Raw genomic sequence first — 24366 nt, 5'->3', positions numbered from 1 at the left:
TGACTGGGGAAAAATACGTGGTTGTTACTGTTTCTGTGTGCTAAGAGCTGGACCTTTAAGGGGGGGGAAAAAAAACCCTAACATAAATACGTTGAGATGAGTGGTAAGCCTGTGAGCTGGCAGGCTGCCTCCATCGTCTTGGATGTGACAGAGCAGCCTGTTGGACACCTTTTTTCCTGGTAGGAAGGCTGAGCAACAGGCTGGGGCTCACCGCACCTTATTTTTCCTCCTCTCTCTCCCCCTTGCTTGATCTGCAGCTCACATGGGTATAGCACTTTGCCCACCTCTGTCTAACCTCTATTACAAAAAAAAAAAATTGTCTTTTGCAAAATATCTTGAGACCTCCAAATAGAGAGTTCTTCTGAGATATGCTGAGTTATTAATATCCCTTAATTTAACCATCTCCTCTTTATGCATCAGAATTTTCATGGTTCGTGTCAGGGGTTGCAGCTCACAGGAGCACCCTGGCAGAGTGGTTCAGGTCAGGAGGGTGTTTAAACACCCTGGGGCTCTCACCCAGCTCACGAGGAGAAACTGGAGCCTGAACGGGGACCTGTGTTCACTGCAGTGCGCTGGGGTGCACCTCGGCTCCCCAAAATGACCTGTGATGCATCCCAGCTCCCCCAGTGTGATTTAGCCACAGGTTGGAAAGGTTGACCGTCTTTGAAACATCCTGAGGTATTGCTGAGAGGTCTGGCCACGGTTCTGGGCTGTGGTCCTGGTTCCTTGTTTGCCTAAGAGGGCACCAAGACAGCCCAGATGAGGGATTTAGGTTTTTGTACATTGTGTCATGTTTTGTCCTAATTTCTGGGTCTCATCTGGGAGGAGCACAGTCTTGTGCGCTGGTGGTTGTCTGCCACGTGGTGCCTAAGACCACAGACAGCAAAATTGGAAGCAGCCTGGAGGCTGCCCTGGGCCGTGCCGCAGGGAAGCAGTGGTTTGGGAACAGGGCAGTGGGGATCCACAGGCAGATGTTCCACCCGCTTCTTGAATTGATGGTCCTGATTCACCATGAAGGCAGACCAACTGGAAAATCCTCAGAGTCTGCTTTTGCTCATACTTGGCTGCAGCTGGCAATATTGAGGATAGTTCTTTTTTTTTCTTCTTTTTCTTAATTAAGCAAGAATAACTCTTGCAATGGTAAAGGATTTTTACAGAGTCTTAAAAATGAAATTAGTCTCCAGCCTGAGACCAAGCATGGACAACTTCAGCCAGAGAGGAGAATTTTTCCAGGAGTGGAAATGGGGTTTGTAATAAAAGCTTCAACACCACCCTGGATACCTTTGCAATTGCTGCTGTTGGCACTGCGGAGGTCAGAGGGGATTAAAAATAAAGCAACTCTGAAAATCTGACTTGCTTCGAGCAAATCAAGTGGTTAGAGAAGAGAAGATGGATGGGGAAGATGGAGAAGAGTCTGACTTGCAACTCTTCCATCCTCTCAGTGTTTCCCCACCTACTGCAGACCTTTCCGGAGATGGGCAGCTACACGTGCTCCCCAGGCCACTGAGACTGGGGGCAGTTGCATCTGTAGGAGTAGTTTGGTTGCTGGATTATTTCTCTCTTCTTTAGCTTCTTGGCATTACTGTGCTACCTGCTCTGTTGCAACCACCTGATGTTGATCTTTTAAGCCAACTGTTCCTACAGCATCTGGGGTCAAGTGAGCATTGTCCTCCCTTGGCCGTCCTTGCAGGCCACCAAGGGCATCTTGTCCTCAGACTTTGAATTGCTGCTATTGTAAATGTCCATGTCTAATTCACCTCCTTTAGCCTCCTGCACCCCAGTTTGGCAGATAAAAGCTTTCCCTAAGCTTCCTTTCCAACCCAGGTAGCACAAGGTCTTTGCAATTCATTCCCGCTGATAGTTTTTTTTTCTGGCTGAAGTGACTCTGGAAGATCTGTGAAGTCGCAGAAATGTTTTGTCCAGAGAGGTGCTGCTTTGTCGCTGAGGTCCATGGCACCCAGGGCCATGGGTGGCAGCCAGCTGGGCTACTGGGAGTGATTGGTTGAAAATACGTTGTTAGAGAAGTTGGAGATGGAGACAGAGCTTCAGCTCCAACTGTTTTGAGCACAGAATCTTGGGGCTCCTCTGATGAAGGTGATGTTCAGGGAGTCGATGGGGAAGCCACGGCTGGGTGCTGCCTGTGGGTACTCCTGCGCCTCAGCTTCCCCTTTTGTGAACTGGGAGAGTGGTGCCCATACTGGAGAAGAGCCACCAGGCTCTCCTGATGGCATTGAAGGACTATGTTAATTTTTCAGTTTAGATAAATGTTTCTCTGCCTGTGGGGTCTGGAGAAATGGGTCTGTGTAGCTGGAGCTCGCTCAGGGTGGGAAGATGCCTCATTAGCTCTCAAATGGGAGGAGGAGGTAACAGGCAGGGATATTAAGACACCCTTGTTAAGAGGCTCAGGGGTCACATGAGCTGCCCCAAATCCTCAGCCTCTCCGAGAAGTTTCCAAGGAGTCTTGTGATTTACTGACTGACAACTGACCCAAAAGCCTCATTGCAATCAGAATGATGGCATGATGCTGAAAAAAAATCAGGCTGCTGTGTATGTCTTAAGCTAGCGGGAAGGGAATTGCCCCTTTGCTTTTGCACATCCCATCCGAGCTGAGCAGACAATTGCTTTTTGAGGGATTCCCAATCTTGTATGTTAATGTGTGCACAAATGCATGCAAATCCTTTATTATGGGGTGCAGCAGAGGCATTGCGTGGCCCGGCGTGGGCCATGGCATTCATGCTCCTTGCATTGTCTGGAGACACTGCTCCCTGATACAGCCCCTTTATTTCCTTCCCAGAAGAAACAAGTGAGAAGCAGAGATAAGCAGCGCCGGGGGATGATAAGGGCTGTTTGCTGAGTTCCTTCTTTGTCCGAGAGGAATTTTAACATTTCTGCCACGATTTTAAACTCTGCTTTCATTCTTGGTGCTGCCAGGAGGGGTTGGGATCTTGCGCTGCTCTTTCTTAAAATAGCTGCGTTGCCCAGCCCAGGCAGGCTTCGCTTTGGTGGTGTTTGCTGCCTTAGGTTCTGTGTGCCCACCCAGCTGAGCCAGCAGCCGCGGCTAGAAGAGAAGATCCCTGTGGCCAGGAGCTTTTCCTGCAGGCAGGGGTCTGCTGCCCTCACAGCCCCAGGGGAGTCCGATCCTGCCTGCACTGCCCCAGACCCCAACACACGCAGGCTGTTTGCTGGGAGAGGCCAGCCTGGCTGGCTCCTTTGCGGGAGCTACAGACCATTTGCAAGGACCCACTTTGCCTTGGCTTCAGGCTGCCCCCGGTCCCTCTTCCCTGGCTTTTTAGATCTGCTTGTGCTTTCCTGGTTTGGAGTCATTGCTGGTTTTTCACAGCAGGGAGACCTTGGCTGTCTTCAGAAAGCTGGGGGCATGCTCGCGGCTCTCTCCAGAGCCTCTTGCACAGCACTAGTGTTTTCAGTGTGGTTTAACTTATTGTTGATGCCATTGCTATGATGAAAGGGCTGCAGGAGGCTCCAGCGATGGCAGAGGCTGTGCTTTGCTAACCGTGGCGTACAACAAGAGACTGCCTTGTCCCAGAGACCTCACAGGTCAATTGGGCTCATGTCGAGCTGTACATAGGTGGACCTGGTCTGGAAGCATGCTTCTGCATCCCAAGTGAGAGGGATTCAGAAGTCAGGTTCTCCGCTTAGTGTGTTGGGCCCTGTTTGCTTCAGATTCCCCTTGTGTGCCTGTTTTCATCCGTAGAGAGAAGAGGGCTGGTGTGGGGTGGTGGATCCAGTTTGCACCGTCCCCCTGCACCAGCAGATGGGTGGGGATGTAGCCGGGGATGGGGGTTACAGCCTCCTCTGAGGAGAGGACCAGCCACCGTGCCAAGAGCACCATGTAAAAGCAGCCGTTGCAAAATAAAATACATCCATCTTGTAACTTCATTACATGAAGCGCTGGCCTTGAATAGAAGAAATTTTTCAATCTGTTTTCGAGTCATTGCTGCTTTGTTCCATGTGAAGTCAATTCAAGGTAGGCTCCTTTCCAGCTAAATCTGACACCAGGAAATGTTCTTTTTCTCCCCATTTGCTTCCCGCCGTCCTGGCCCTGCTGCAGGGCAGTTCCGTGCACAGCTCTGTGCCGAGCAGCCCTGCTGGGTGCTCCCCAGCCCGTGCCTCCCGCAGCAGCATGGCTGTTGGCCGGCTCCCTCTCTTCTTTCCTCCCTGTCCACAAACTACAGCTGCTTAATAGCTCCTTTATTTACCCTCCGTGCCTGAAGCTGGCCGTGCTGTCAGCTCTCCTTGCTTTGCTGGGAAACACAACATCACTGGGTCTCTCTTTGCCAGCCCTCAGCTCCTGGAGTCAAGTGATGCTCCAGGATGTCCCCAGCTTTTAGCAACAGCACCGAAATATCTCCAACCCTGTGTCTTCCCCAATGCTGGAGACCTCTCTTAATCACCAGGGCAGGTACTTCCCTGAGACGAGCTTGCAGACCCTTTTCTGGGATGAGAGCAAGGCGGAAAGGTTCAGGAATGAAGACGGGATTTCCAAAGAGAGATTAGCGTTAGTTTCTTCTTCCTAAAAAAAACCCCCGTGCCTGCGCTCTTCTCAAGTTGTGTGGGGCTCCTTGGCTGCACAGGCAGCAGAAGTTGCTGTTGATGAAGCTTTGGTGGTGGTTAGGTAAGGCTTGTGTCTGGCCAGAGCCAAGCTAGTGGGTTTTCCTTTGCAGGATGTGCCGCTCCGCCTGGGCTGCGGCACCCTTTATATGGTTAGGTAGGCGGCACGCCGACGCGCTGAGCATCTCCAGGCTCCACCACTCTTCCCGCATTAATGACTAATGAGCCGCTGCTGGCGGGAGCAGCCGGGCGGGCTGCCGGCCGTGGCCCCGCTCCTGTCCAACACCCACCAGCTCTCCACTGTAGCATTGGCACCCACGGCACATTGTCGCTCCGGTCATTGTGCGTGCGGTCGAGCGCTGGCACGTGCATCGTCTCACTTCATGCTGCTCTGCTTTGAGCGCGGTGGGGGGATACTGCTTTTTCAATTTCATCTCACATTTGAAATGTACATTTTTATATTAAATTTTTACTATGGGGAATTATTTTTAATTATAGCGAGCTGGAAGACGATAAAATAAAGTTGAGTAAGTGAGACCTATGCGAAGAAGTCATGGAAACCATATCATAGGAGTGGAAAGACACTCCTAGGACACTGAGTATTGTTCCCATGAAACAACATATCCTAATGTAAAGAAAATAATTGTAATTAAAGCTGTTAATCTTCTGCTTTTAATGAGGGGAAAGGAAGAGAACTGAATATCTCAGGGGCAAGATCTTGCAGTTTGTACAGTTTGTCCAGGGAGGTGGCAGAAACCCCATGCCTGGAGACGCTCAGTTTTTAATGGTGCAAAGTTTTTACAGAGCCCGTTGTCCTGGCCTGGGGATGGCACTGATGAGTAGACAGACTACCTGTGTCCTTCTCATCCTTTGCTTTTCTGACCAGGAGAAGCCACCCACTGGCGGTACCCGCCTGCCTGGGATGGGGCAGGAGTGAGGGTGTGGGTAAATCAGCTTCCCGACCCGGCCATCGCACTCCTGGCTGTACGTGGTGTGAGCTGCAGGATGGCAGTCGCGTGGAGTGACCTGTGGGTCTAATTGATCATACATCTCACTTATTAACTCTTCGACACTGTTATTTAAAGTCCTCATGATGGCTTGATTTATCTCATTTATTAAAAGCCGAGACCTCTGATGCTCTCCTGCCATCCTCCATCTCCTAGAGGGGGGGGGTGTAGAGTGGGGAGGAGGACAGAAACGTGCGGGCTGGCTTTTTCCCCATCGCAGCACTCGTGCTCCCGACATTGCTGCTATCCGAGCGTGGACTGTTGGGTTTGTCTCTGTTTGAAGCTTGTGATTGATATCCTGAAAATTAAAATTTGGCTAAGAAGTCCTAAACTCCGTTAGAATATCTATGTCCAATGCCGAATCTGGGGCTCTGGAGCTATTAGTTATTCTTAGCACCTTGTTGCGTATTGAGCTGCTTCTAATCATATCGCGAAATGAGATGGAAACGGCAAAGAAACCAGCGGCTTTGCTGAGGCAGAGCGCCCTTCCACGGTAGCTGATTAATTAAAGTATTCACATAAAATGGTGCCTTGATTATTTTTTAAGGTAACAGCCGGAGGCGATGCCGAGACTCTCTGACTGGACACAAACCAGATGCCGGGGGGTGCATGGGGGTCGCTGTGTGGTTTAGATCTGATGAAAGGCAGGAAATGGGAAAATCTGGCAAATCTCCCTGGCTTGACTTAACGGAGCCTCTTGACTTTTGCTAGTGTGCATTTTTTGTGCTGTAATGGCCAAGTGGAAATTTAGACTCGAATCTGGATCTGAGCACTGGTATGCTTAGCTGGCTTGTATGCAATGGTGAAAAAGAAGGAAAGGTGTTTGAAAATTACAGCCCCCAGTGTTTAACTGTTGCTGCCCTCTGAATTTCTTTGCTTTACCTTATAGCAGAGAAACCTGAAATGGCAACGGTAACTTTTCCCTTGCCTTTTGTGTGGTACCTTATTATTTCTGAGGTGTCTCCCTTCTGCTACCCAAGTGAAACCATATCTCATTCCTCAGAAGTCAGTGGTGTTTCATTAGCACAAATTAATTCAGAATCCTGCGTAGTTACTTTAAAATAGATACCATTGACCCATATTGTGGAAGAGCATTGCATTTTCAGAAATAGAAACCAATTCATCAACATTCCCTTTAACGTCTTTTTATGGAGCTGGGGGATGTTTTCAGCCAGGTTCGTCCTTCGCTCTTACCCCTGGCGAAGGGGTGTGATGTCCTAGCAGCCCTGCAGATAAATGCTCAGGTTCAAGCCCATGAAGAAAATCTCCCACGGACCACCAGCTGCAGGAACAGCCCCTTGAAAGAAATGCTAAGAAGTGGTATTTGCAGTGAATCAAGCTAACGGCTGTTAAATTGCAACCGGTGGGCTGTTCTTCCAGTTCTTGTGCTTTTCCCCTCCCGTCCGGCTCTTGGGCAGCGTGTGAGCTGGTGTGCCGCTGAGCCAGGCAGTTAAGATGCTGTTGTAGTGTGACTGTGGTTTTTGTAGCTTCCCTTAATTTAATTTAGCTTTTTATGTTCAGACTATAATCAATTTTTATGCTACTTTAATAAGCAAATTTATGCTATCAGCATGCTAAAGGGACTTGTCATTCACAGCTTCCCAGTCAATCCACCATTTTCTGTATTAGCCAAGTGCTCAGCTGCCTTAAATTCGGTAACTGCTCTGCGATTACCGGCTGACGTGCCGATCTGCACCAGGTGGGTGCGTGGCCCTTGCCTGTGCTGGCCTCTGGAAATACTCCTCGCGGTGCAGTAAAGGGACAAGCAATTACATATCCCCAAACATTGGGCAGTCTGTCTCAGCTTGATTGCCAAGTGTTGTTACAGCAAATACAGATTTTTATTTCCTCCTTGTAAGAGAGACGAATCCTGTGTTAGAAAATGCCTGAGCATAAAAAAGGGTTGAGTTTAGTATCTGTAGGCCGGTGACTGGCAGGAATCTCTTTGTCTTCTTATTTAAAGTGGAACTCACTAGGGCATCTCCTCTTTTTCCTCTCTCCTCACCTTGCAGGAAGATTTGCCTTCACTGTAAGTGCTCCCAGGAAGAGCACATCGTAACAGTTATGCCTCTGGAGATGGAGAAGACCGTCACGAAGCTCATGTTTGACTTCCAGAGGAATTCGACTTCTGATGACGACTCGGGCTGTGCCTTGGAAGAGTACGCGTGGGTCCCCCCCGGCCTGAAGCCCGAGCAGGTAACGATGACACCACCCAGTTACCAGAAATAAATTGTTTTAATATGCTCTTTGGAAATAGTTGCCCTGATTTTTCTTCTAGGGGTGCAAGCACTTGTTGCATGTGGCTGTTTCTGGGTGCACTATAGAGACTTGCAGAGACAGGTCTGGTCTGAATGCACAAATGAAACAAAATAGAGCTGTGATCTTGCAGGATTTGTGGTTTTCTGTGTCTGTAGATGTAATTGGTAATTGAGGGGGGGGGGGACAAAATACTTCCAGGATGAGGTTTGTTGTGGTTGTGCAAGGGAACAGATACAGACGTACCTACTACTGTTTCATGGAGAAAAAAGTGGTGGGATTCCAGTGTTCCCTGGGGACTCGGTGCTCGTGTTCTGCCCTCCTGGACCCCTCTGCTCTGCAGTAAGTCCAGGGCAGGCAGTCGAAGCTGGTAGATGCCTCCAAAAAATGGGCCAAAGTCTTTGGGGTTGGGTTTTTCAAGCATGATGTTTGTGCCTTACTGGAAGGAATTGCTCAAATGAAGTTCAAGTCTCTCGGTACAGGAACTGAGCGGGATGGATTAGACCTCAGCATGCTGTCTGTGCAGAGCGCGCATTGATTTCTGCTCCTTGCAGTTTACGTGATTCGTTTGGTTTTTATGCTGATCTTTTACGTGTTCAACTCAGAACTTAATTTGCAGAGGAGATTGCAAAATGAGCTTAGCCTTGATAATTGCTATGGCAATCATTTTAAACTGTGTAAGGAGTCTGGGAGAGGGTAGAAAGCTTTCATTCTTACTGTTGTAGTTGCTGTCCTTAAATACTGTGTTTTCCTGAGCTTTTATTCAGAAGGGCTTAGGCATTTCCTGAAATATTTTGGCACCACCCGTAGGCTGTAAATATTATCTGTCTGATTAGAGAAAATCCAGTTGTTTGGTGGGTTTTTTTTCTTCTTCATGTCTTTACAAGCCTTGCTCAGTGCTTGCTTGAAACTCTGCAGCACTGTGTGTTTCATTTGGTGCCATCCAACCATGCAAATCAGGCAGCAGCCTTGTTTTCTGTCACCTTCCTTATGTCAGAGGCTCCCTTTGTGCCTCCCAGGAGGTACAAGACACAGTGTATGGAGAGATGCAGATGGTCCTGAAGTAGCTCTGCTGGTCCTTCATGCTGCGGGGATGTGAACCAGTTCGGTTTTGGGAGTCCTGTTGGAGGATCGTACCCAAGCTGGTGCCACCTGCTTTCAGCACCGCTTTCTGTCCAGGCGTGTCGGTGGCTTCTGGAGCCCAAGCTGGCCCATGTCCCTGTAGCTTTGGGTAGAAATACAGATATTTAGTGACAGGTGGCACCTGACCAGATAGACATGGTCTCTGATGTCTGGTCTCTGTCCAGCATGGCATGGACAGCAATTGAAACCCACTTCCAGCATGGTGGTGACATAGTCCAGAAGACCTGGACGCTTCCTTGATCCCTCAGGTGCTTTTTAAGAGATAGCGTGCCATGAGGGAGTTTGGGATGCTCAGGAGAAAATAAAAGTCCATTAGCTCTAGCAGTAGGTACTGACGTCTCATGCATTACCCAGGTTAATGTATTTTTAGGTTCTTCCAGCATCTGTTTCTTGCAGAGGTCATGGTGCTCCTCAATATGAACACCCACTTCCTAATTACGCTCCTCTGTCTGCATTGCTGGGCCTTTTAGCAGATTTGCCGCTTCAGACCCGTCTCTAATCACCATGGAGATGAAGAGCGGCCCTAAGCAGAGCCTAAGACAGGCACTGAAATCCTTCCAGCATAGCTCATCCGCCGGCCCTTTCGGGACCTTTCACGCATCAGATGAGCCACTATGGAGACAAAAGCAAGGTGTGACTTCTCTGGGCTGTGAAAGAGCCACCATGCAGGGCTGGGGGTTGCCCCTGGGTGAAGAGCAGCACCCTGAATTTTGCCGGGAGTTACCACGTGCCTGGGGTGTCGCAGGGCTGGGAGGTGCCCCGGGGTGCTGGAGGGTGCCGTTTGCCTCCCACGGGGGTAGGAGGTACCACTGCATCAACTTGCTGGAGCCGTGCAAGGCTGCAGACAGACATGTGGCTTTCTGGTCGATGAGTCAGGTGTGCGTACGTGATGTGGAGCCTCTGGAAGGCTGATGTCTGCTGTGGAGCAGCTGGTGGGCTCCGCTCCACCTGAGGACACTGCCATCAGGCTGGGCTGAAAATACAGGTTTGCAGGCAGTGAATTTTTCTTTGCCTTCCGCTGTTTCACTGTCGTATTTCTTTGACATGAAACAGATGAAATGAAACAACTTTTTCTGCAATATTCTGCTTTATTAAAATCTCTACGCAGCATATGAGCTGGGGAGGTAAGTGCTCCCCTGAAAGACTAATGCAGTTTTCTTATTATACTTGGACGACAGCCTTCCTACCTCGCTATTCTTGGGAGACAGCGTTCACGTCTCACTCAACGCAGCAATTTACAAGATTTCGGGGGGAGAAGTTGGCCAACAAACATGACATTGGTTTTTGGCAGTTACCGTAGGTCATTTCAGAATTTGGAGAGTCCCTTCAATCCATAGCTTAAAATAGTAAGTATAATCTAAAGGGGAGTTGACCCAAACCTACAACGTCTCACTGGATTCCTGGACACTAATTCTGGCATCAGCTGCTCTGTGGTACATGTCAACTATGTGAAAACCATGTTGGTTACTTAATGCCTGCTACATGAAGGAAAAAAAGCATTGGTCCAGTGTTTACAGATAATGATCCAGACATTGCATTGAGGAGCGGAGCTGAATTCCTTATATTATGGCTCATCAGTGTGCAGGACTACAAAGTGGTCTGCTACTATGCAACAGCCATAAATACTACATATTTCTGAATACGTTTATAACACAGAGATTAAGATGGTAATACAAAAAAATGTTATAATACCACTGCATAAAGTATAGTAAAAATTAATCTGGAAAACTGGCTAAAATTTATGACATTTCTGCTCAAGAAAGAGGAGTATAAACTGGAAGGAGACTGGAAATGTTATTTCATTGAGGAGCCTAGAAGAACTTGGTTTGTTCAGCCTAGCAAATCGAAGGGTTATGATCACTCCCTATGCATTAGAGGAGGAAGAGCAGTTATTCAAGCTCCAACTTTGGCACAAGAACATAGATATAAACTGGCTCCGAATGCATTCAGACAGGAAATTGGAAGAGGTTTCAAACCATCAGAGGTGTAAGGCTCAGCGGCAACCTGCCAACAGGGAGAGCGGCGGGAAAAAAACCAAGACTGAGCTCCATAAATTACAACGTGATTAGAAAATGCGGTTTCTTGTAATAGCAGTCGGCTACACAGGATGGCCAAGAGGCTCCTGTGGGCTCTAATCCTGCTTGGACTGGACCTCGATGAGAAGTTGTCTTATGGCAGAAGAAGGACTTGTCTTCTGGAAGATACGGATGCAGATGGGAATGGGAGAGGTGGCTGTATGGGAGGCAAGGCAGAAGCTCGGGACGTGGGCTTTGAGAAATGCTCTTTTTTTCCTGCCTGCCGTTCAATGGTCGGATAAAGAAATAAGTGTGAAAGCCTTGAAATGGGCAGACACCAACAGAAATGTGTCCTCAGCGAAGCGAAATCCCAGACTGGGCCTGGCTGCGAAGACGGGGGAAGGCAATTTTGGGAGCCAGTTTGTCTGCTGGGGCTGGCAGTCCAACAGCTGATCCTCCTTGCACTGACATAAGTTTGAGGGCAGATGCTTAAAAATAAGTATTTTTATGATGTGTTTTTCACATTTTTAGGCAAGGCATGTGTAAATACATGTGAGTGCGCAGCCTTGAATTCTTTGGGCCTGTGGTTTGGAGAAATCCAAAGGAGTTACAACATGCCAGCTTGAATTTCTGAATACAAGGGATTTTTGAGGATTTCTGTCTTTATTGTGTCTCAATAATAGGAGCAGCTGGTTACGGGCACAGATTTCTAATTAAACAAAAGATGGGGCTCTACTTCAGCTGTGGTGCGGCTTTCTGCATGGTTCCGGCATGCCAACATTCAAGATCCCTGTATATGCCGTAAGAACTTAATTCCCTCTTGCTGTCAGCACAGTTGCTCTGATCTGAGTCCCTTAAAAAGTTATGAAAATCTCATCTGAGCTAAACTTAGTAGCATGAAGGTTCAGGGGACCATTTTCCTCTAAGGTGGCCGTTAGAGCTTGGGCCTCGAGAGCTTCGCAGCGTGGTGTGAAACTCGTAGCTGTCATGGGGAATTTATTCAGGGGCTAATGTAGGTGTTGATTCCTGTTCTGGGTCTTTTGCAAGACCTATAGCAAGGGCTTGAGTTACAAAACCTCCAAGCTTCACCAGTTGCTGTTCAGGTCACAAAGTGAGGAAAGGAGAGCGGAGATGAACCTCCACTGAACACGCATTTACACCTTACCTAAAGATACCCACTTTCACCACCTCGGTGTGGTAGAAAGTACATTATCTGGGCCAGTCGTCTCTGGGGGACGTGTGCCTCACTTCTGCCTATGTGTCACGATCGAGTGCATTTTCCCTTCTCATCCTTCCTTGAGCCCTATAAGTTCAGCGAACTGTTTCACTCCTCAGGAGACAAGTCTTGCATGTGGCAAGGAAGGAACAAGACAGAACAAAGCAACCCTGTGCCCCAAGCCTGCGTAGTAAATAAGCTAATTTTTGGCCAGGTAGAGGGAGGACAAAAGCCCCAGGAAGAGCTCTGCTTTCCTTGGTAGATCCTGATCCTGAGAGCAAAGCATGCTGGATGGGGAAGCGAGGGAGGTGAAGAGGAGCTGTAACTCACGTACGCCGGTGCCAGAAGCTGCAGCCACCCCTAGCTCTACCCCCTTGCACACGTGCGTGCTGTTGTATTTTATCCAAAAGCTGCATTTCAGCACATTTTTAAAAGCTCTCCAATTTCACTTCGAGGGAGCGGTAAGTCCATCACCTCCCCGGTGAACTCTTTCAGTATCTAAATAGCCTGGCAGTTAGCGGTTCTTACTTCAAGGCTGGAGCTGTCTAAATCCAGCCTCCAGGCATCGGACCGTGCGGAGTGCTTGCCAGCCGGATGGAGCAGCAATCCCGCACACGAAATGCTTTTTCCATATGTGATGCCTGTGCTGCGTGACTTGGGGGCAGCTGGGGTGGGTTAGGAGGTCCTGGAGCTATTCCTTCTGCCCTCGAGTGGAGCGGATGGAGGAGGTGTGAGTGTATCCCGTGCTGCAAAAAAAAACCACGTGGCAAAACCATGTGTCTGGGCTTTTGTTCCATTTCTGTGTCCTGGCGTGTTTGCCTGATCGTTGTGAGCCGATGGAAGCTGTTAAAATTACTTAATCTTTGAACAATGTTGTTATCAGGGAGGGAGTAAGCTGCTTTTGGTGCGCCACAGAAACAAAACCACTCGCCTGATGGGGTTTGCTTGGTTCTTAAATTTGAAGTATCCATGTGGTGGGCAGCAGAGGTAAGAGGCAGGGGAAGAGCAGGGAGTGGAAAAGAAAACAGAGAAATCCCAGACTACACAATATAAACTTGTCCCGGAGCTTTATTCCAGCATACAATTACAGCTTTTCCTTGTTGCAGCATTATTCTAGTATGCTACCCTGTGCCTTATAAATACAAGAGCATTTTAAGTGGCAGACCCAGGGGAATTATCGGCTATGATCAGTGCAGCAGATGATCATTTTAATTGCTGGTGCTCCAGGGGACTCTGAGCGGTGCGAGAGTGGCTCTGCCGGTCAGTACCTCGCAGCACAAAGACCACTCTCAGATGCTTTTGAAAGCACTGTTTCTGGCTCCTTTTAATCCAAATTCAATTTCTGCTTAAGAAAGAAAAAATCATGGCATGCGCTTTCACAAGTTTAAAACTTGTAGATGTACGGCCTTCATTCAAATGTTCTTCTTTGATGCCAGCAGGAAGCAATGTTTCCGCGGGATCTCTTACAGACCAAGAATGGCTCCAAAGGCTTGGCAGGAATGGACGTCGTTCTCAACTGGTGAGCAGCAATGCTCAAATGACTCGGCTGCCGTTAGCCGTGGGAGAGAAGCGCGCCGAGAGCCACAGAGCGTGCCAGAACAAATAGCACTTAGGAAAATGATTTTTCCTTTGTACCCTGCCTTTGTCCCTGTGATTCGGGAGCGGGTTTCCGAGAGCAAACCCAGCCTTGCAGGGTGCCGGGCCGCCCGGCGCTGGGGATTGCATCTGCCTCCCACCTCCGCGTGCCAGCACACAGGTATGTTCACGGATCTGGGGGTGATAACGGTCTTCTCCCAGCTGGGGCTGCGGGGTCTCGGGGGGGGACGCCGGCTCCCTCCCAGGGTGCGTGCCTGGCTGCATCCCCGCGCTCGGCAGAGCCGGCCAGCAGTTCCCACTCTCCTTGCCGTTTCGAAGCATCTGGCCTTGCTGCAAGGATTGTTTTGCTTCAAGAAATAAGTAAGTGCTTTGTATCCTAACAGCCACAGAAAAGGAGGACGTGCCAGACTCGGGCCAAAGCACGCTGAACCCGCTTTCCAGTTTCACACGTGCTATCATCTGCGGAGCTCATGTGTGAGCCTACGTGTGCAAGAACTTGCAACGTTTTGCAGACACGTTGAGAGGGTTATTTGCGTGTGGCTTGTTTGGGGTTTTTTCCTCTTTACTTTTCCAAGGGTGGCCAGCAGGAATGAGAGAAATACTGAAGACACCAGATTCATTTCTCTGTCAATTTTAAGGGCTCGGTGTAAAAGATTATTTAATGTCTGACATGCGGTTAAAAGCCAGCGCTGAGGAGGAGCAGGCGAGCCACAGGAGGAGCCCCACTCGCCTGGGCCAGCACAGGCTTGTCGGAGCTGCTGGCCGCCTTCCTCCCGCTGCAGCCAAAGCTCGTGGGAGCTCGCACACAGCGAGCCAGGGGACAGGGCCACGAGCGAGTGTCCACACACACATGCACCGGCAGCCACTGCTCCGCACATCATCGCACAGGCAGCTCCCCGCACCGGCATGGTACATCCCCGGGTGGCACGGGGTGGACTGCTGGGGCTGTGGGACCCCTGGCATGGTCCCAGGGGAAACTGTGCTCTCCTGGGCATGGGGGGATGTCAGAGAATGTCGGCGTGCCTGGATTTCGAACAGACTCCACTGCGTGTGATGATTTACTGTGCTGTGCCTGAGCGGTGGCTGACCCACCAAGGTCCCCTTTTTGGGGACATCCGTGTTCAGGCACTGCTGCATACAGGCCAGCACATACTGCCCTCGCAAGGCCCTTTGCAAAAGCCTTGCAGCTGGTTTTGCAGCTTGTTTGGTTTTGTGAAAGCCAGGCAGCATTGCCCAGCTGGATGTGCTGGAGCTGTTATGGCTGAGCAAGTCAGCACCCATCAGCTGAGCCACACCAGGACACTGCATGCTCCTTTGTAGTCCATCCCAGCGGTACAGTCATCCCAAACAGCCCTGTTTGGTGGGTGCTTTCAGTAGGGGTGTTGTACTTGGGCAAGTACAACCGAATGCTGCTTCCCAAGAGCAATTCTTGGCATAAGAAACATGATATTTCCTCTCCGCCTCCTTTAATTCATTGATCAAAGAGATCCTTCATCAATGGCTTAAATTCACAGGTTGTTTGCAACCTTCTAGGAGAAGGTGTAAGACTTTACCCACAAAGGTGCTGGCGTGGGTTTTGTCTTTGGTCACCCCTGGGACCTCCAGGAGAAGCTGCAGTCCTGCCTTTATTTAGCGGGACGGGGAGGTTTATAAACTGTCAAAGTTAAACTGGGAACAAACCCCAAACCTAGGAAGACTGCAGAACACAAAGGCATTTGTAAACTAATGTAATTACTTTCCTCAGTGCCTTTGAATAAAGCTGGCTCCACTTTAAAGGCTTTTTCCTACCCTTGTTTTACATTACGTTCTTTCCTTTCTCCTGGTTTCTTTCTTTTTTAATTTCGATCTTCTCCCCCGTGCCCTCCCCTTTTAGCTCCAAGCAGCTGTTAATTTCCAAAATGTGTATCAGTTTTCGTTAGCAAAACTTGGCATTTGGACATTTTCCTTTTGAAGGTGAGAATAACACCCTGGGAAGATGGATATCTGCTGCGCCGGGTTCTCGCAGCCTGTCCGAGTGCCTGGCAGACCTCCACGGGGCAGGACGGGGCTTGCCTGGCCAGCCGGCCAGCATGCCACAGCACCCAGCACTGCAACTGGCCTGGCTTCCAGCGCATTGGCCAGCCCATCCCCATGGCATCGGGGCCCCTGACGTTGTCTGAAGCCTTATTTTAACTCAGCCTGATGTTTTCCACATTCCTCTGGGGTTTCTCCCATCCAGATGCGAGCAGAGGTCAGAGTGAAGAGGGGAAAGTGGGGAAACTGAGGATGAAACCTAGCCCGGCCCCACATGTGGATCGTGTGTGTTAATGATGCTTGTTAGGATAATCACGGGCAGAGCAGGTCTGTTGCAAGGGGAAATAGCAGGATGTGGAGCTGCTGTGTTGTACAGCAGAAGTATTTAATAATAACACAGTTAAAGATAGCACATGATTTAAAAGGGATATGTTATCTGTCCTGGGTCGTTGCCCCGCGCTGTTTTCCTTATCTGCATGCAGCTCATGTTGCAGAGCCTGTAAGGTCAGCGAGGAGCCGTCCGCCAGTGCTTGGGGGGTCTGGATCAGGCCCTTTGGCCACACTGGCCCTCCAAGGCTCACTAGCTACAAAGGCTTGTGCGTGCTCCGAACCGGAGCTGGACAGAGGAGAAGTTATTTTCACAGAAAACAGTGACCTTTTGTACAAAAGCAAAATGCAGACTGAGCAGTTTTAGTTTTCTGGTGAGTTAACATTTTCTGCAGGCCTTTTCCCTGAAAAGCCAAATTTATCTGAAAATCCCCCTTTCCTTCTTTATTTTTCCTTATTGAGCATCCTGACTGGGCTATGCCAGCCCAACACTCACTCGCGAGGTGGGAAATGCTGTTGGCAGCCGGCTGAGCACAGAGGCAGCAGATGCTGACAGCCTGTGACCCCGTCCCTTCTGGGCTCGGCTCTGCTGTCCGGGAAGCTGGGTGCATCCTACGGGGAATCAGTGATGGATGAGACAGTGTATTTGCACAAGCCTGGATTAACGTGAGCCCGGGCAAGGGGCGTCCTTCTGCTCTTCACCTGCACTCTGGCTGGACCTCTCGGGATAGGACTGATGCCCCAGGTGAAAGGATCTTTGCATACCCCTGGTTCAGGTTTGTCCCCAGGAAGGATGGTGGGTGTAAAGGCAACAGTGGAGGAAGCCGTCGACAGCTGTAAGGAAAGGGTTTTCTCCCCACTAGATGTCCCGTGGGTGCTGGGCAAGGACTGGCAGCTGTCCCTGCTCCATCCCCTCCATGAGCACCCCTGCAGAAGATCCCCTTGGCTGATGCGGATCCAAAGCAAACCCTTTTGGGTTATTTCAGGCAACAGAACACAGGTTGGAGCCTGTTACATTTGTTTTGTTTTGCTTTTCAAACCAAATTGCCCATCCCAGCTGAGCTATGTTGCTGGTGTGATGGGAGTCAGTTTCCGCGGACCTGCTGAGACTAAATGGAAAACTTCCCGGTGGAAGCAGGAGCAGAGCTGGGCATGTATGTCCCGCCGCGTCGGGCTCTGGGAAGGCAGTGCCCGGGCTGCCAAAGAAAAAACTCGCATCCTTGCTTTTTGCCCAGGGTGAGCGTCTTACAGCTCATTGCTTTAGAGACTGGGGCAGCCTGATGGAATTCGGCAGCTCTTCAAAAAAAAAAAGAGAGTCATTTCTAGTCTCCACCAACTTCAAGAAATCAGTGGGCAAAAAAACTTCGTTGCAAGAAAAAAAACCCAAACCAACCAGCCTGAGCACAGGGGAAAGCGAGCGGTCCGTCCGCACGTGGGGAATTTGGCTGAGAGAAGTCAGCAGGCATCTGTACTGGCCAGGAAGGTGCAGCATGGCAGCACGGTAGCCTGGCAGCCCGGTAAAAGGTATGGCAGCCGGGGCATTGCCGGGAGATTTTCAGCTGCAAGCTCTGCTACAGACTAGCTGCATGAACTCAGGGAGCTCGTTTAACGTCGTTATGCTGCAGATAGTCCTTTCCAGTGCGTGTATTTGCTGCCTCGTATAGCATGTCATAAGAATTTAAGTGGTTTTAATGTGCTTTGATGTCCCTGGATGAAGGATGCTCTATAAATGCAAAGTAAGTATTCTAATGTACGTAGTTTGTTTTCTTTTTAACATAACAAAATCCTTAGCAGCCTTTCTTTCTTTGACAGTTTCCATAGCTGGTGGGTCTGTTTCTGCTGTGACTTAGCAAAACAAATTTAGGGTTTCGCAGTGGCGTATGCTCAGCATGTTACTCAGCTTTGTGACCCGAGCAGTTCCCTTGTCATCAGCACTGCAGAGTTACGGGTGGAAATCTGCTAAAAATCTCCCTTTCCACAAAACCTGATGACGGGAAAGGTGGATGTTGGGGTTGGTTTGGGGAGGAACCATAAATTGAGAAAAGCAATTGCAAGCACTGGAGCAGCTCTGCTCACAGGTAGCTCTGAATGAGACCAGGGAGTGAGCCGAATGCAGAGTAATTCTTCCTGAATAATGCCGATTTTGGATATTTATTCTGGAATAAAAAGCAATTTCCTCCTGTTAAAGGCAACTCCTCGTATGAAGCACCCGCAGCAGCCTGCAAGCCCGTGGGCGAGCTCTCCTGCCAGCCGGCCCCATTACCTGCCACTGAGTCCCCATCCCTCCCGGTGGCCCATGGTAGCTTGTCATCCTGCAGATGCTGTGGGGTTGTGCAGGCAGAGAGGGCTTCTCTGAGGAAAGCCAGCCCAGGTGGTGCTTTCTAGGCCAAAGCCCAAAACGTACAGCGAGGGAAAAAGCTGATCAGAAGCCACTGCAAAGCAGGTGTTGTTTGGGAAAAGCCCTGCGAAAGCTGCAGGCAGTGCAGCCGCTCTGAAACGAATTGCTGCAGTGTCTGAGAGCCGAGGGAGCATCTCAGGGGGTTAATCCCAACACGGCAAAGGCAGAAAGCTGTATGCACCAGGAAAATGGTTTGCATCTCTCTAGATGAGCGCAGATTTAAGGAAGCCATACAGCCCCCTGCTCCTGCCCAAGCATCCAGAGGTGTCCGAGGTGGCAGAGACTCCCAATCCCAGCCGAGCAGCGAGAGCTTTCCCTTACCTTTACCTTCTCCTGCTTCTCCCCAAGCCATTCAACATCACTGTGGCCATTTCGGAGCTGATCCTCAGCCAGTGAGTCCCATCCCGGTGCCCGGCCCTTGAGTACACGTCCCAGGTGTGGCAGTCGGAGGAGAAACGCTGGGGTTCGGGGTGTGCTTCCTCTCCGGGCTGCCACCGGGCTCCTCCGGAGCCAGGGCACGCCGTGCCCCACTGCGCTGCCTTTTTAATAGCTGATTTTAATTATACGCTCTGAGACGAAAGAGAAAAACTAAGCCTTCCAACAGATTTTATCTGCTGTTTATTTCCACAAATTGCTGCAGAAAAAAGCCCAGAGGGTTTTGATGGAGGTGGAGGCTGAGATAGCCAGCAACACGGAGGCTGCCGGGGCGCAGCCTTTTTAACCTCCCCTGCTGAGGCAGGTGCCGACACATCCCCGCAGCCGGCGAAGCATGCTAACACTATGGAGGCTGACCGAGCAAACGGTAACGAGCTCCGCCGCCTCGCCGGGGCTGCCACCCCTCTTTCTCGGTGGAGAAAAGGCAGTAAAACCGAAGCAGCGCCTGGCTGTATTTCCCCGCTCAAAATCATCGGGAAGACCCAGTGCCTGCTGGCTCGGGGGGTGGCTGCTGGCCAGGCACGGGGGCACGGGCTCGGCCAGGGAGCCCCACTGCAGTCCCCTCTCTTGCTCCGTAGGTGCACCAGTACTACAGCTGCCTGCCCGAGGACAAGGTCCCCTACGTCAACAGCCCAGGAGAAAAATCTCGCATAAAGCAGCTTTTGCACCAGCTGCCGCCGCACGACAATGAGGTTAGTATCCGAAAAGTGTCCTCGGACATCCGTCAGGGCTGCGGGTAGGGAGGGGATGCACCTCCTGGGGTTGTTCATGGGAAGCGTGGCTGGTCCTTTCTCAGCCCTTTCTGCTTTTCGGGGGGATTTACTTGAAGTTTGGTCATGTTGCTGTTTAAGTGCCATATTTGCTCCCTGCTTGGATTGTGTTGGAGGTGGGGGGAGAGTTGTTTGTTTCTAAAGTTAAAATTTTTAAAATCATCCTTCTTCAGTTCTCTGAAATAAGAGCACTTTCTCAGGCCTCGGAGGCCAAAGCCGCATTAAAAGTGGCTTGAAATGCTGTTGCCATGAGCTAGAGCCAAATCCGAAGTTGCAAAAGCCTTTTCCCAAATGCTGCTTCCGACTCACCTTGGGAGTGGGGGTGCGTGTGCCAAGGAGGGGTTTCACTCGGGCTGAGCCTCGCGAGCTGGGAGAGCCTGGAAAGCCGGAGGTTGAGTCAAGACCAGTCAGAGCAAATAAACCTCCTTACGTCTCGCAAGAAAGATGTGAAGCAGCAAAAAGGGTCTGGTCTTTGACGTCCTGTTCTCACCAGTGAGAACATTGGCTTCTGGTAGCCCGCAAAATTTCCCTATGTAAACAAAAAAATTATTTTCATGCTGCTTTCTGAAGAAGCCGCTCTGGAAAATACATGCAGGTAACTTGTTTGATCTAGGTCAGATTTTAACAAGTTTGCCTGTGCGTGGCTGGGTGCCATGGGCACAGCATGGTGCTGCCAGTGCCGGGGGAGCTCCAGGCACCGGGCAGGGGCTTCTTCCCGTGCACCCTCGGGCCCCAACCTGCCCGCCTGTCTTCCCTGGCAGCTGCTGAAAACCCACAGCCTCCAACAGCCGAAGAACACAGGCATAAATGCACATGAATGCTGCTGCTGCAGCCTGTGGAGGCTGGAGGCACGAGCCCGCATGTATTTTCTGCAAACTGGCAGATTTTGCATCCAGTTTTCCCTCATGCTCAGTTTTGCTCCTTTAAAAATTCAAGGTGTGTTGGTTGCTCATGTGAATAATCCTGCTTGGCTCCATGAGCCTGCTCTCCAAAGTAACGGAGGCTGGATTGGGTACTGGTGCTACATGTGGCCACCTTGGCTCTTCAGTCATATTCTCCGTTGAGATGCAACCAGCCAAGAGCTAAGCCTGCAGGATGAAAATAGCCAGGAAAACCTCAGAGTTTCATAAGCTTCGGGGAAATTGCATCATTCATTGTTTATATCCTTTTATTTTACTTATTTCCTTATTACCTTCCAACGCAGAGGTTTTGCATATGTGCACACTTGACCCTACGCTAAAGAATAGTTGGAGTTCCCAAATAACTGGAACTCCCTCATTTACACAGGGAAAACTGGCTGCACTCTAGAAATGCCAATAAAACATTTTGAAGCTGCTGTAAGACCTCTGGCATAAGGAGAAAGCAGGAAAACCATCAATCTGATTGCTGGTCTGGGTGAGACTCCGAAGACCCAACTTTTAAGACTTTCCTAGAAATGTAGCGCTTGGAGAGCAACCTTCCTCCTGCCCTTTCGTCTCATCTCTACCTCTTGAAATTTTGGCTGAACCCTGGGCTGACTGAAGCCCAGACGGCGGTGTTTCTCCAGCCTCCCCTAAGCCATGGACGGAGTCTGTTTGTGTAACCCCCTTGCAGAGGTTTGCAGAGCCCATGGGACTGCGGCTCGCTGGCCGGGGAGCCAGGGGCACCCGTAACACCGAGCATCACTTGTGTTTTTTAGGTCCGCTATTGCAATTCGTTGGATGAGGAGGAGAAGAGGGAGCTCAAACTCTTCAGCAATCAAAGGAAGAGGGAAAATTTAGGGAGAGGCAATGTCCGGCCGTTCCCCGTAACCATGACAGGAGCCATCTGCGAGCAGGTGGGTAGCGGCTGACAAACTGGGGCAAGCGAGGCGGCTTTTTAATCACCAAAGTGAAGCGAAGCTCACAGGAGCAGCACCCACCCCATGCCCTCTACCAGCTATGAGCACTGGGGTCTGTTGGGGCACATGCCAAGAGCACCCCGCAATATTTGATGTCGAGTAGTCACATCAGCTCCTGGCCTTGTGCAGGGGGGTAGTTATTGATATCCTGGCCATAAAATGGGGATGAAAAGAGATTAAGGGACACCAGAAAAGGAGCTGTGAATTAGCACCTTCTTCTGCCGCAGTTGCAAAAGCAGCTGGGTGGCGATGGGCGGCAGCGGGCTCACCCGCGCCGTGTTAAACGCCGGCTTTTCTGACAGTGCGGCGGCCAGATCAACGGAGGGGACATGGCCGTCTTCGCCTCGCGAGCGGGGCATGGTGTTTGCTGGCACCCTCCCTGCTTCATCTGCAGCGTCTGCAACGAGCTGCTGGTCGACCTGATCTACTTCTACCAAGATGGGAAGATCTACTGCGGCAGGCACCACGCTGAGTGCCTCAAGCCCCGCTGCGCAGCGTGCGATGAGGTAAGAGCCAGCTCGCCCCGGCTTCTGCCACAGATGCTGCCCACTGGGATGGCACGAGAGGGTTCCCCCTGCCTACTGGAGGGTATTTCCCCTCCATCCACCCTGAAGGTGGTGGGTGCGTTAGCATAGGGAGGAGCATCTGCACGGAGGCATGCACACGAAATACGATGGTTTGGCTTTGCAAAGGGTTCATGCAAGCTTTTCCTGGGGCTTCAGGTGAGCACCTCAGGGATTTTTAGCTGCAGTCTTCCTAGGGCTGTTCTGAGAGGGATCCTCATCTACACGCAGGGAAGGCTTTCCATGAGCATTTCCAGTAACAGCACACCCCCTGTGCTGTGTGATTTTAGCCCGGCTGTGTGTGGTGGTCTTCCCTTCTCCTCTGGTCCCACAGAAGAAGCCTCTGGTAGGATGAGTGCTGTGTTTCCTACAAGACAATAGTGTTTGAGCTGAAATAGGCTTTAAGAGAGGAGATTAACGGGCTATAGGAAGCTGAACAAATGGAATACAAAACGAATATAGAAAACCGTACAGAGTCGCATCTGAGCGTTTCTCAAGTGTCAATCTCTGTTTAAAAGGCTGGTGAAGGAAATTGTTCTGGCTTTTAAAGTTATGAAAACCATAGTGTGGAAAACCATATGTACTATAAAATACCATGTCCCATCTATGCAAGCGTGTAATGGTAAGTATCCAAGGCTATATGCACTTCAAATATAAAGAACATTGACGTATGTATCCAATTAAATTTGTAACCTTACCAGTAAAAAAACAACTCCTAACCATTTGACTGGCCCTATTTCCTTGTGGCTTAGGCTGGGTAATTTTTTTCGGTGTACTTTTTATCCTTGCAAATTCTTGTACAAGTCTTTCATTCAGCTCCTTCTTTAACACGCACTTCTTCCCCTGAAACATCCAGCACTAATTGCGAGAAAGGGGAACTCACGGGTAAGAGGAACTAAAGGGGAAAAGCTTTCGGTGTGACCTGTGCCAGGGCAGGGAGCCAGGGAGCAGAACTGGGCCGCCGCTTGCTCCCCTGGCTTGGCTTTGGGAGCAGAGGTGGTGTGGGGATGGGAAGCAGAGACAGCAAGAAAGCATCTGCTGAAAACATTTTACATGGCTGCTTCACCAGCCCACCCTTAACAGCCCTCCATGCCTCAGTTTCCCCACTGGTATAATTACTGCGATCGTCTTTATAAGCACACAGGTCAGGGTAGAGACAATGGTGAGGAGCCAGAGCAGCTCCAGAGAGCTGCCACTTCTTGTGTTTTTGCTCATCCTTTGTACTTGGGTCCCTGTTTCAGAGACGGGTAAATGTGTTTTAGTAAGTGACTGCTCTGTTCTTCAAAAGTCCGCCAGATCGATAGGTTGTATATAAGCGTGTTTATTACCCTGATCGACCCCTCCTGCTGATGGATGTGCTTATGAGCACGTTACTGCGAGCTCTGCCTTAACACTTTGTAGTCCGTGCACTAATGCAGTCCTGAGGTATTTGCATTTTAATGGATTTCCTTAAGAAGTGATGGGTGCCCCTGCTGCAAGCCAAACCACGGGAGTTTCCTGTGCAGGACGGGAGAGTTAGCTGTAAAATTTGGAGGTTGTATGAGCAAAGGGGCACAGCTGCTGTGCACGGGCAGGAGACACGAAGGTTGGTGCCCACGTCCCAGGTCTCCTCTCTGACCGACTCTGCTCCACGTTTGTGTTTCCCCCCACCAGATCATTTTTGCTGACGAATGCACCGAGGCCGAAGGGCGGCACTGGCACATGAAGCACTTCTGCTGCTTTGAATGCGAGACAGTGCTGGGGGGGCAGAGGTACATCATGAAGGACGGCAGGCCCTACTGCTGCAGCTGCTTCGAGTCCCTCTACGCCGAGTACTGCGACACCTGCGCCCAGCACATCGGTATGTGCCACCGTCCCTCAGCCCTGGGGCGAGCACGGTGCGGGAGGGGAGTGGAGCAAACCTCTGCTTGGAAGGTTGTTTCTGGCAACGAGAGCTGTTGCACTGAGTCTTTGACAACAACTTGGGGCCGCAGGCAGGACTGCCTGCGGCTGGGGTCTGCACCAGCCCTGCAGCATCCAAAGAGGCTCGTGCCCCTCTCGCATCTCGCCAAGGAGCTAGCACCGTAATTTGTTTGGTTAAACCACTGCTTATCCCTTTTTGTGGTCAGAGAGGGGAGGACTATCAGAGAGCAACCTCAGGAGCTGTTGCAACTAGTGAAAGCTTTCTCTGACCTAATAT

General features: G+C 50.4%; 1 protein-coding gene across 4 annotated transcripts in view; it reads left to right on the top strand.

Moving 5' to 3' along the window:
• Positions 1-24366, top strand: part of PRICKLE2 (prickle planar cell polarity protein 2) — a 110490-nt gene that overhangs the window by 69874 nt on the left and 16250 nt on the right. For all 4 annotated transcript variants that reach the window (XM_076346571.1, XM_076346574.1, XM_076346573.1 and 1 more), the window contains 5 exons: positions 7589-7772; positions 19554-19667; positions 21424-21561; positions 21927-22130; positions 23841-24027. In XM_076346571.1, coding sequence (XP_076202686.1) covers positions 7589-7772; positions 19554-19667; positions 21424-21561; positions 21927-22130; positions 23841-24027 — 827 coding nt within the window. The remainder of the gene's footprint in view (positions 1-7588; positions 7773-19553; positions 19668-21423; positions 21562-21926; positions 22131-23840; positions 24028-24366) is intronic.

Source organism: Aptenodytes patagonicus, chromosome 8 (genome assembly GCF_965638725.1).
Source record: "Aptenodytes patagonicus chromosome 8, bAptPat1.pri.cur, whole genome shotgun sequence".
NCBI lineage: Eukaryota > Metazoa > Chordata > Aves > Sphenisciformes > Spheniscidae > Aptenodytes > Aptenodytes patagonicus.
The sequence above is the reverse complement of the archived record's forward strand: the minus strand, read 5'-3'. Positions and strand labels throughout refer to the sequence as shown.